The 12,126-nt window shown below is 33.7% G+C and overlaps 1 protein-coding gene across 2 annotated transcripts; it reads right to left on the bottom strand.

Moving 5' to 3' along the window:
• Positions 1-1,317: 1,317 nt before the first annotated feature.
• On the bottom strand, positions 1,318-9,200 carry LOC110869297 (cytochrome P450 711A1). Of its 2 annotated transcripts, none has more exons than XM_022118598.2 (5): positions 8,953-9,200; positions 3,604-3,756; positions 2,745-3,498; positions 1,858-1,953; positions 1,318-1,759 (listed from the first exon to the last, which is right to left on the bottom strand). In XM_022118598.2, exons 1-5 carry the CDS (start codon positions 9,183-9,185, stop codon positions 1,577-1,579), a joined length of 1,419 nt encoding a protein of 472 aa, XP_021974290.1. In that variant the 5' UTR covers positions 9,186-9,200; the 3' UTR covers positions 1,318-1,576. The 2 variants fall into 2 exon arrangements, with proteins under 2 accessions (XP_021974290.1, XP_021974289.1); XM_022118597.2 differs by having other exon boundaries at positions 1,320-1,781; positions 8,953-9,199.
• Positions 9,201-12,126: the final 2,926 nt, after the last annotated feature.

Genomic DNA, 12,126 nt, shown 5'->3' with positions numbered 1-12,126 from the left:
AACCCAGTCCCCGGACCTAACTTAGGGGCTCTACTCCTTGGACACTTCCAAAGGCTTCGCGGGTTGGATCATATCAACGGGCATTGAATCTTCAAGTTCGTTGGTGCTAGAAATCAAAACAGTCTTGAACAAGTGTGCACATTGCACTCATGTCTCCTAACTCGTATCAAAGCTTATTCATATTTTCCTTTTGATCTTAAATAAATCCAACTACTAAAATGGTTTGTTGCCACTAAGACCACCAACATATTATACATAGGACAGTTTATTATAAAGTCAATTTTAGGTAGGTTAACCAAGAACCAATAAACATTTGCACACACATAATGATATCGTATATAATATATTGAGTTAAGTTCTTGTGAAAATAAAATTATCGTACGAAACGTACGAAGTGAAAGAAAGTCAAAAAAGTGGCGGTGGCATTTTGGTAATTATCAGCAACTTCAAAATTACTCTAGTAGAGTAATTTTGAACTTCTGTAGGGTAATTTTGTAAAAGCTCAAGTAGAGTAATTTTGGTCGTGTAGGGTAATTATCAAAATTGTAGGGTAATTATCAAAATTACACTAACCCCCCCCCCCCACCCCCAAAAACCTAACCCCCCCCACCCCCCAAAAACCTAAAAAAACCTACCCCCCCCCCCCCCCCACACCCCCAAAAACCTAAAAAAACCTAACCCCCCCCCCACCCCCAAAAACCTAAAAAAACCTAACCCCCCCCCCCCCACACCCCCAAAAACCTAACCCCCCCCCCCCCAACCCAAACTAAAAGCTAAAAACTAAACCATAAAGCTAAACCCCATAACTAAATGCTAACAAAATTACTCTACAAGACATTTCCCAAAATTACCCTACAGAAGTCAAAATTACTCTACTAGAGTAATTTGATAATTACCCTACATTTCTCAAAATTACTCTACAGATGCTCAAAATTACCCTATTGATGCTCAAAATTACCCTACAGATGCTTTTTGCTTTTCCCCAGTACAGTACTTTTGAAATTGCTGATAATTACCATATTGCCACCGCCACTTTTTGACTTTTCTTTCAATTCGTACAGTTCGTACGTTTATTTTATTTTTATTTGATCTTTTACCATAATATATAATAGAGAGAGAGAAAATGATACAAGTACTTAACCGTCTTATGTATAAAACAATAAGTTTATATGAGTAATGTGTAAGATAAGTTCTCTAATGAACACCCCCTTAGAAACTATCATATTTTCAGTAAATTGACCATTGGTAAAATCATTAATCGTAACATAACCGAAAGCAAACTTTTCTACTTCTTGAATAAACTAGAACAAATTATCATGTTTCAGAAAACAGTTTACTTAATAGGTTTTTAAACATTGATTAAACTACCCCTATATACAGGTTTGATAAATTAAAATTCTATCATTGAAAATTATTATAAGGAAGATTACAATGAGAGAGGGTGCAAAATATTACGTTCTTTTAATGGCTCTAACCTTAACACCATTTTTGAAGTTAAGAACTATGCCAAAATCAAACTCCAAAGGGCTTTCCATATTGGGTGAGTGTCTAAACACATATCTTTGGTATAAATGAATCAATGTGAGCTTGATCTCTTGCAAAGAGAACTTTTGACCAATGCACACACGAGGCCCGATACCGAAGGGTATGAATGCATACGGATGCCTGCGTTTTTCTTCATCACAATTTGGATCGAATCTCTCTGGCTTGAACTTTTCGGGGTCCGGGAAATTTTTGGGGTCCTTGGCAAGAACTCCAACTGCCAACCACACCCATGTACCCTGTGAGAATGAATGTTAAAGAAATGGATTTGGGTTGAAAGAGTAGTAACTTATGAGTAAGGTAGTACTAGTATACCTTGGGGAGAATATAGCCTCCAATCTCTACTTGTGTTGATGTTTCCCTAGCTATCAAAGGAGAAACTACATAAAACCTCATTACTTCCTTGACCACCTATAGTTAAAGATAAATATTTAAGAAATGGTTAGTTGAAGGTGTGACAATTTCGACCCATTTAGTAAGGAATCGATTCGAGTTCTGTTTTATGCATGGGTATATATTATAACCCTATTCTAAATACTAATTATTTATTTATTTATTTTTGGATAAAAATCGTTTCCGGTCAACAAAACCTAGGGGTGTCAAACGGGTCATGTTTGCAGGTTGGTGGGTAGAACCAGACACAAAAGCGGAATCTTGATACGAACCCAAACAGGCACTCGAAAATTGCATCAGACACAAGAACTCGAGCACGACATGAGTTTTTACGGGTTGACACAAACACAATCTGTTTTACATGAACTTTTTTAGATTAATTGTATATTAATACTCTAGAATCTAGATTTAAGATTGATAACATAAATACAAATTTTATGTTTAAACTCTAAAACCTCATGTTAATTTCTCTTTTATCTTTTAAATTTAGCATAAAACGTTTGATTAATTAAATTTTTGACATAAACATACATTTTAGAGCAATCACCAAAAAAAAAAAAAAAAAAACAGGTTAGTGAGTCAACCCTTCAAGTAGACCCAAGCACGACCCACTTAGCTAAATGTGTTCATGGGTCGACCTGAAACCGAACCGACCCTATCTAGACTAAACCTGGTCGTGTTATGTTTGCGTTGTGTCAGAAATCAACACCCCTATTTGACCCTGCCTGTTATCCAACTGCGTCGGCCATTTGATCACCTCTAGTTTCTAGTATCTACACTAAAAAAAGTCATATAGCTACTGAACTTACCTGATCAAGATACGGGAATCTTGATTGAAGATCATCAGCAGTTGGAACCTGGTCAGGTGGACCGAACTCATCAATCTCTTTAAGCAACTTCTTCTCTACTTCCGGATGCCCAGAAATCAAATAAACACAAGACGATAGAGTGAATGATGTCGTCGCTGATCCAGCCAAGAGGTGCTCATAAGCAATGCTACTGAGGTAATCCGGTGTGAACAAGTTCTTGGAAACAGTCTCAGATTCTCTTGCATTCAATATCAATGACAAGAAATCTTTTGACCCTCTTTGTTCCTCTTTCATTTTGTTAACCACTATTTGGTCAAGTTGACTATTCAAGTTCTTGTTTGTTCTTTCAATCTTCCAGTCCATGGTGTAAGGAATTCGCTTGAGTATTTGGCGAACGGGTTCTTGAAGTATAGGGAGAAGGAGGCCTAAAATGATTGAAAATGAACCGGATAAGTCCATTTTAAGCATTGTAGTGGAGTAAATGTGTTGCTTGATAAATGATTCGGTATGTTTATCGTTGTTTTGATGGCTGTTTGGGTTAGAGAGGCCAAAATCAAACCCGAAAGCGGCTTTTCCAATCACATCGGTAGCCATTTTGAGTGAGAATTCGTTGAAGACTATGTCTTGATCATCCGTTGGGATGTTTTGAGATGTGGTTTCTATAAAGGATTGCATCATGGGGACTAGTTTTGCTAAGTATGATGGTTGGTACACTGAAACTATAGTGTTTCTCATAGTTGACCATCTTGAATCCCTAAAGTTGACATAGAGTTTTGGTTTTTAAGTTCATTATTATTATTATTGTTAAGAATAAGAATGGAAATCATACAAATATAGAGTTTTGTCCAATGATAAATACCTTATCCAAAAAAGACCTTTTCTGTGAAGTGGAGAAGCCAAAATAGGAGAGGGAATGCTTCTGTTTGGAATGTCTTTAAATTTCTTGATTCCAACTTCTCTGCATAGCTCTGCATCAGCCACAATCACTAGTGGTTGTCTCCCCATGTGAAACCTGATTGACATATACACATGTTTGACTTTTAGTCAAATGAAGTCTTTGATTTTGACATTTTTAGTTCAAAATAGCCAATGGTTATTGTGTTTTTGAAGTCAACTATATGCCTAGTGGCTAGTCCCTACTATAGACTATATAAGTTTTTTTAAGGGAGTATGTTCATTTGAATCTTAGGGAGGGCGGGGCGTCTTCGGGGACTCACCTCGGGGAGGCATTTTGCCGATTAGGTGGGTACCGCCATTAAGGCGGGGGAGTGAATCGGGGAAGCTTGTAGGTGGCGGCTCACCGAGAGAGAGGGGAGGAGAGAGAGAGGAGAGAGGGAGAGGGGACCAATCACAAGCTTTCCTTTTTTTTTTTTTTTTTTTTAAAAAAAAAAAACCAATTCACCTAAGAGGGGAGTGGCGCCATCAAATTGGGGTGTTAGGGGAGTTTAAGAGGGGAGTTGACGTGGCACACGGGGATTGGTTTGGCGTAAGAGAGGGGACTCACCTATTAGGTGAGCACCCCCTTCACCCTTATGGGTATACATATACTCTTGAAAGTTACAACAAGACAACCATTCATATAATTCCTACCAAAAGCTAATTCTTTAGTTATTCTATCAACATGAAAATACAGATAAAACCATGAGAATATCCATTTGAGCAAACTTGTATAGACAAATAACATTTGACTTTAATAATAAAACAAAAATTCAAAACAAGTGTAAAAATATAAATACATCCAATCAAAACGAGCCACATGTCTTGAGATTATGAAATTAACGTGCGTATGCCATATGGCACAAGTGTTTTGAGATTCGTTGCAAAAATCTAGACCATGCGTAGTGGTAAGGGTGAATAATGCCCCCACCCTTAGGCGTTTTCCGCCATGTGACAGTACAGTCAGCAAGGGGCATTATTGGGCGTTTTTCTAAATGGGTGTAGTGGGGATGTGGGCATTACGTTAATAGTGGTGTAAAGAATTAAAATAAATTAAAAAAAGCATGAAAAAAATTGATTGGCCAAAGGAAAAGGAGATAACTCTCATTGGTCACCCATTTTCTTCTCCGGCGTGATATATAAAACGCCTCAACTCATTTTTTGCAAAAAAATCGCCCAAACACGCCCACGGGGGTGGGGTGCTTGGCGTGATGGGGCGTGTTTGACTCTAAAAAACGCCTGACCAGCCCAGTACGGATGGTCTTATAGGTTTTATAACAATAAGTGAAAAAGTCGGACACGTGTTAAGATCCATTTGAGCATGAGTCTAATTGGCTCAAGAAAATTGTATGAAACAATGAATCTTTGCCAAGGTTTACGTCAAGTCCCATGTGTCCTGGTGTGATTGGTTTTTCAGATCACACATGTTTAATGATAAAATTGATAAATTTAAGAGTAGTATTCAAGTAAACAAGTTTAGTCATATTGTTAAATTTTAAAAGAAGAAAGAGTTAATTAATGTTTTTGTGCATGTGGTTTGTTAAAAATCACTATTTTAGTCCATTAGTTTAAAAATTGCGATCTCAGTCTCTGTGGTTTCACTTTCGTAACCATTTCAGTCCACCTCCGTTAACCCCATCCATTTATTCTGTTAAGTACACGTGAATTGACCATAATGCCCTTATTAATAAAAAAACAAAAAGATATCTAAATGAGTTAATTACTGTTTTCGTCCCTGTGGTTTGTCAAAAATCACTATTTCAGTCCATTAGTTTAAAAATTGTGATTTCAGTCCCTGTGATTTCACTTTTGTAACCATTTCAATCCAGTCTCCTAACACCGTCTATTTTATCGTTAAGTTTTTAATGAAATACCTAAATTACCCTTGTGTTAATTAAATATGGACTTATATGATTTTTATTATTGGATTTATATGATTTTATTGTTGTATGACATATAGACTTAAATTGGATTGTAGGGTTCGACCCACCATGGTTTCAGTAGAAGTAGAAGTCTGGCACTATTTTTACATATATGGTTCCAAAATTTTAATTTTGGATTTTGTAATGAGAAAATGTCCAGGTAAGCATTATTTTTCAAAGATATTATGTTAACTGATGCTGCTAGGAAGATATTAATTGGGGTGGGCTAATAGGTCGCCGGACATTAAGAGGGTGGGGTTGTGATGCCGAAGAAGATGACTGGAAATTTAGCCGGAAATGAGAACAAGGATGGAGTGGGGTGGGGTAGTGTGGGGTTGTGTTTTAACAAGTGGGTCCTAGAATACAATCTTTTAAATTTCCATGATTTTTTTATTTAATTAATACAAGGGTAATTTAGGTATTTCATTAAAAACTTAACGGTAAAATAGACGGTGTTAGGATACTGGACTGAAATGTTTAAGAAAGTGAAACCACAGGGACTAAAATAGTGTTTTTTGGCAAACCACAGGGACGAAAATAATAATTAACTCATTTAGATATCTTTTTGTTTTTTATTAATAAGGGCATTATGGTTAATTCACGTGTACTTAACAGAATAAATGGATGGGGTTAACGGGGGTGGACTGAAATGGTTACGAAAGTGAAACCACAGGGACTGAAATCGTAATTTTTAAACTAATGGACTGAAACAGTGATTTTTGACAAACTACAGGGACGAAAATAGTGATTAACTCAAGAAAAAATATCCATGGTTATTTTGATTATATGCTAAAATTTAAAAGAAAAAATATCCATGGTTATTTTGATAAAATATCTAGTATAAACTACCGATTTTCCCTAAAATGTATATAACATTTCTATTCATTATTGGAACCGGACTTGGAAAAACTGAAATTCGAACCAAAATGAATTTGATTTTTGAATCAGGTTAGCATCGGAGTCAAATTCCGAATTCGGCTTTCAATTCGAGTTCAATTTGTGAGTTTTCAAACAGGTTCGACCCTATATTAGAAGTCAAACTATATAAATTTTATTTTAATTGTAAAAAATACTTATATATACGCACAAATGGTTAAAGAGAGCACACAAAGTTACAAAGAAACAATAAGAACCATTGTCAACCCTTGTTATTTTTTTTCCTTTTTTCAATTAAAAGTTTAGTATTGTAAAAATATATGTACATACGTTGCTCATGAGTATGAAGCCGGTGAATTTACGTATATATAGCTCATGCGAGTCGTGTATATATAGCTCGAGCTTGCGAGGCGAGCTACTTATGTATACTTATTATAGAATTATATTTTAGAGTAAATTGCTACAATCATCCTTGAGGTTTAGTTATGTTTGTCAGTTTCATCTAAAATGACTTTTTTGTGCCAAATAGCCATTCATCTTTGGTATTTTTGCCATTTTCTTCAAAACCACTAACTTAGTTTACTTTTTCTATTAAGTTGAAGGATATTTGGATGAAATTGGCAAATATAAAACCTCAGGGACGATTTTGGCAATTTACTTAAATTCTTATTAATTTCTTTTATTTAACTAATTTTGTCACATATATATAAAACAAAATATACATGCAGTTCTTATAAAAAAATTAATAGTTTTGTCAAATAATTTTTATAAATTTTCATCTAACCACTAACTCAGTTATTCTTTTTCTATTAAGGTGAAGGATCTTTTAAATTTTATAAAGTAGGACAAAAATTAATTTCCAATTTTTATATACATCAGTTTTATAAAAATAAACTCTACTTCAACCTCTAAATTTTATAAAACTAAAATGCTAATAACCTTATAGAAAAAAAAGTCAAATAGACAAATCTTATCATATATACCAAGTTTGTAATTCATCTTCTACTCTTTTAAATTCACTCCTAACAAAAACCAGAAGCCACCCCCACCTTATCAAACAACGTATCGTTGCCAACTTTAAAATTACCCACCAAATAGTAAGTATAATGTCATGAACCAAAAGTTTCTTTACTCAAACACTCGGAATAAATATTAGTTAGTTACCTTCATAATCTTAATTAGATAAATATTTTATTTCTACCAACATATTTGTTAGATGCTTAACACTTTTAAAATATGTAACGTTTTATAATTTTTTTCTATCTCTACACTTTATTAAATACTAAAAGTTGTAATCGATTGTTATGTGCTGCACACCATTGATATTTATTTTATATATCGTTTTTTTATAAAACTGATCTATATAAAAAAACTGGATATTAATTTCTGTCTTAATTTATAAAATTTAAAACATCTTTCACCTTATCAGAAAAAATAAACCGAGTTAGTAGTTTGAATGAAAATTTATAAAAATTATGTGACAAAACTACTAATTTTTTTTTATAAAAACTACGTGTATATTATGTTTGATATACATGTGACAAAATTAATTAAATAAAATAAACTAGAAAGAGTTTGAGTAAATTGCCAAAATCGTCCATGAGGTTTTATATTTGCCAATTTCATCCAAATATCGTTCATTTTAACATAAAGTAAACTAAGTTATAGGTTTGAATGGAAATGGCAAAAAATACCAAAGGTGAAGGGTTGTTTGGAACAAAAATGTCATTTTGAATGAAACTGTCAAACAGGCCTAAACCTCAGAGACAATTTCGACAATTTACTCTATATTTGATTTTTAGAACACTAACCTTCTAACTAAAGAACCAAAAGTTTTTATTGGTTGATGCATATTATCTCGATTCTTAAATATCATTATAGTTCTTGTGTTCAAGTCTCTCGGTGTGTGTATATATATATTTATTTTTTCTTATAATTCGGGTTTTCGAATTTAGTTTCAAACATTTCAAAGTCGAATAACCTAAAATCCGACCCGATCAACACCCCATATTTTTTAACGAAGTAACTACTTCTCATCTTCTCTAGTTGAGTTTTACAAACATAACAATAAAACCTCTCACAAATTTACCAGGAAAAAACAGACATCCTAAACAAAACCATACACAAATACATGAGTTAATTACTGTTTTCGTTCCTGTGGTTAATCAAAAATCACTATTTCAGTCCATTAGTTTAAAAATTACGATGTCCCTGTGGTTTCACTTTCGTAACCATTTCAGTCCTTGTACTTACAGAATAAATGGATTGAAATGGTTACGGAAGTGAAACCACATGGACTGAAATGGTTACGAAAATGAAACCATAGGTCCACAGGGACTAAAATCGCAATTTTTAAACTAATGGACCGAAATAGTGATTTTTGACAAACCACAGGACGAAAACAGTAATTAACTCCAAATACATAGAGCAAACATTGAATCAAAACACAGAGAGCAGAAAGATCGAACTTAAACCTGTAGATAGGACCATATCTCTTGGCAAGAACAGCAAACAAGTCAGGCCCATGTTGAGCAAGCAACGGCAAGTGTCCGAGCAGTGGTATGGTCGGAGGACCAGGAACTTTCCTAACACCCCATATTGGTTGGTAAAAGTAGACCAACACTCCAGCCAACAAGGCCACAATGGTGAAAAATGATGATGTAAAGTTCACCAGTCCTACAACTTCTGTAATCATTGATTTTTCCATTTGAAGGGATGGTTTGGTGGTGAAGAACAAGAGGGTATTTATGGGACGATCAAAGGGAATCTAGTGGTTGATTGGTTTCTGACTTTTAGCATCTTTTGAACTTGTTTGTCTTGTCATTATGTCCGTTGATAACGATATGGGTCACTTTGTTGTTGCTCCATTGGTGTTGGTTTAATAGTTAAAGAGAGTATCATTGTCTTATACACACTTTAAAAGATATTATATATATGTAGTTGGTTAGAAATATTAAAAGATATGAAACGGGCCGAATAAAATTAAATATTAAATTATCAGTAATAAAATGATATTTTGGAGTAAATTACAAGTTTTGTCCTTTATGTTTATATCAAATTGCAGGTGCTGTCATTTAGCGCAAAAGTTGACAAGTTTTGTACTTAATGTTCCAAAATCTTGGACGTTATGTCCTTTATGCCAAACCCAGTTGGATTTTTTGGTTAAATCTGATCATGTGCATTGCATATGAGAGCATTCTTGTCATTTCACATTCCCAGGAGATATTTTGTTAAGAACTTTTTTTCAGAGACTATTTTATACAAAACTTAAAAATAAAACTTTTATTGGTGGGTTAGGTGCCAATTTAATCAAACATTCTGCAGTATAATAGCTTGTTGGAAGCTAAACTCCAAAATTCTCTACAAGTCGTTTACTCCTCAGTCCCAACTAAAGTGAAATTAAAAGTCACAGCCAAAAGTCAAAATCTTGAAAAGTATGAAAATCCCTGAAATAATACTCTACCCATAAAATCCCCAAATATTGTGAAAGAAAAAAAAAGAAATAAAATTTAATAAATTTATCATGAATTGCCATCCCGCAACCACCCTTCACCCACCACCCAGCATCGCTCCACAACCACCCGTCACCCACCACCCAGCGTCGTCCAACAACCGTTGGTCTGCCGCCCCATGACCACCCTTTACCCACCGCCGCCATCAACCCACCAACCCCACCCCACCACCGGATTTTTGAGAGATAGATCGACTTTGAGATTAGAGAGGGAATTTTGAATGAGAGTTGAGAGAGAGAGAGAAGAGATTAAGAGTTTATATAACCCTTTTATTTTTAGGGTTGTACAAAATAGGTCCCTCAACAAAAGTTTTTTACACAATAGCCCTTAAGAAGATGAAATGAAAAGAATGTTCTCATGTGCAAGACACATGATCATATTTAGCTAAAAAATCTAACTGGGTTGGGGTTAAAGGACATAACGTGCAAGATTTTAGAACATTAAGTACAAAACTTGTCAACTTTTGCGCTAAAGGACAACGCTTGCAATTTGGTGTAAACATAAAAGACAAAACTTGTAATTTACTTGATATTTGGGATAAACTATTATTATAACAAAAAGAATATGGAGGGTGAAATAAGATAAACGTGATAAAAATCTTGAACTTACAGAATTGTAACACGTGACACAACCAATTACTTTTTTATTACGTGTAACACATGTCTTGAGGCAAGGGTATGCACGTCAATATAACTTTGCATCATAATTACGCACAAATTACACAACGTATACAAAGCTTGTGCAATATATAAATAACTAGGTTATAACCCCGTGTATTACACGGGTTGAATAAATAAATTTTATATACTAAATAACAAAACAATATATCTTTAAAAACCTCATTTATTGCACATGTTGAATAAATATAATTTTATATATTAAATAATAAAAAGCTGTATCTATAAGAACCATATTGTACGGGTTGAATAAATGTAGTTTTATATACCAAATAAAAAAGTTATATCTTTAAAACCACGTGTATTACACGGGTTGAATAAATCTAATATTGTTTACCAAATAATAAAAAAGAGTTAATTGCCTGGATGGTCCTTGTGGTTTTACGTCTTTTCACGTTTAGTCCCCACCTTTCGGAAATAGCAGGTATGCTCCCTATGGTTTGTCATTTTGTTACTCGGATAGTCCCCTGACATTTACTCAGGGGACTATCCGAGTAATAAAATGACAAACCATAGGGAGCATACCTGATATTTCCAAACTAACTGACATCTACCCAGGGACTATCCGAGTAACAAAATAACAAACCATAGGGAGCATACCTGCTATTTTCAAAAGGTGGGGACTAAACGTGAAAAAATGTGAAACCACAGGGACCATCCGGGCAATTAACTCTAAAAAATTTTACATCTTTATAAATATGCGCATTACACGGTTTGAATAAGTGTAATTTTTTGTACTAAATAATAAAAAAATATACATCCTTAAAAAACCTCGTGTATTGTACGAATTCAATAAATCTAATTTTATATATCAAATAATAAAAAGTTATATCTTAAAAAACCTCATGTATTACATGGGTCGAGTAAATGTAATTTTGTATAGTGAAAATAAAAATATTTAATACATTAATACAAATTTTGGTTTTTATTGAAATTGGTATGTGTTTACAATTTTTTTTAAAATAACATATATATATCGAATTTTTAAAAAAATATCGTATCCCTCGAAATCACGGTCCTTATGTGAAAGTTCTCCCCGCACACCATAACCGGCTATAGGTGTGTGGGTTGTTGTAAAATAAAAGAGTACAAATAATAAAAATTATTGAATGTTGAAAATCCAAAGCGTTTAATAATAAAAATTATTGAATGTTGAAATCCAAAGCGTTTGGTTAGCCTCTTAGTTCATAAAATATTTTTAACTTTCGCGGCAAAGTGAATAATAGTGGAGATTTATGTGGGTCTAATGAAATAAACAAATATCATTTAAAGATAGTTTTTGGTATACCAGAAAATCCATAAGATATTAAACTTATAATATTTAGTAGAAGATATTAAACTAAATAATATTAAACTAAAATAATAATTATCTATAAGAGACTAAACTAAAATAATAATTATCTATAAGGAGATAGCCTAATATGATGACAAGTGTCTCAAAAGTGGTTTCTTTTATTAT

The sequence above is a fragment of the Helianthus annuus genome, chromosome 7 (assembly GCF_002127325.2).
Source record: "Helianthus annuus cultivar XRQ/B chromosome 7, HanXRQr2.0-SUNRISE, whole genome shotgun sequence".
Taxonomy (NCBI): domain Eukaryota; kingdom Viridiplantae; phylum Streptophyta; class Magnoliopsida; order Asterales; family Asteraceae; genus Helianthus; species Helianthus annuus.
Note: the sequence above shows the minus strand (reverse complement) of the source record. Positions and strands in the feature narration are given on the sequence as shown.

Bases quoted from the DNA above. Each gene is read 5' to 3' on its own strand.
- LOC110869297 (XM_022118597.2), bottom strand. From the start codon at position 9,185: ATGGAAAAATCAATGATTACAGAAGTTGTAGGACTGGTGAACTTTACA. The intron at 3,757-8,952 runs GTTTAAGTTCGA...TATGTCAATCAG, and splicing joins AGATATGGTCCTATCTACAG to GTTTCACATGGGGAGACAAC. The intron at 1,782-1,857 runs GTATACTAGTAC...TCATTCTCACAG, and splicing joins GAGGCTATATTCTCCCCAAG to GGTACATGGGTGTGGTTGGC.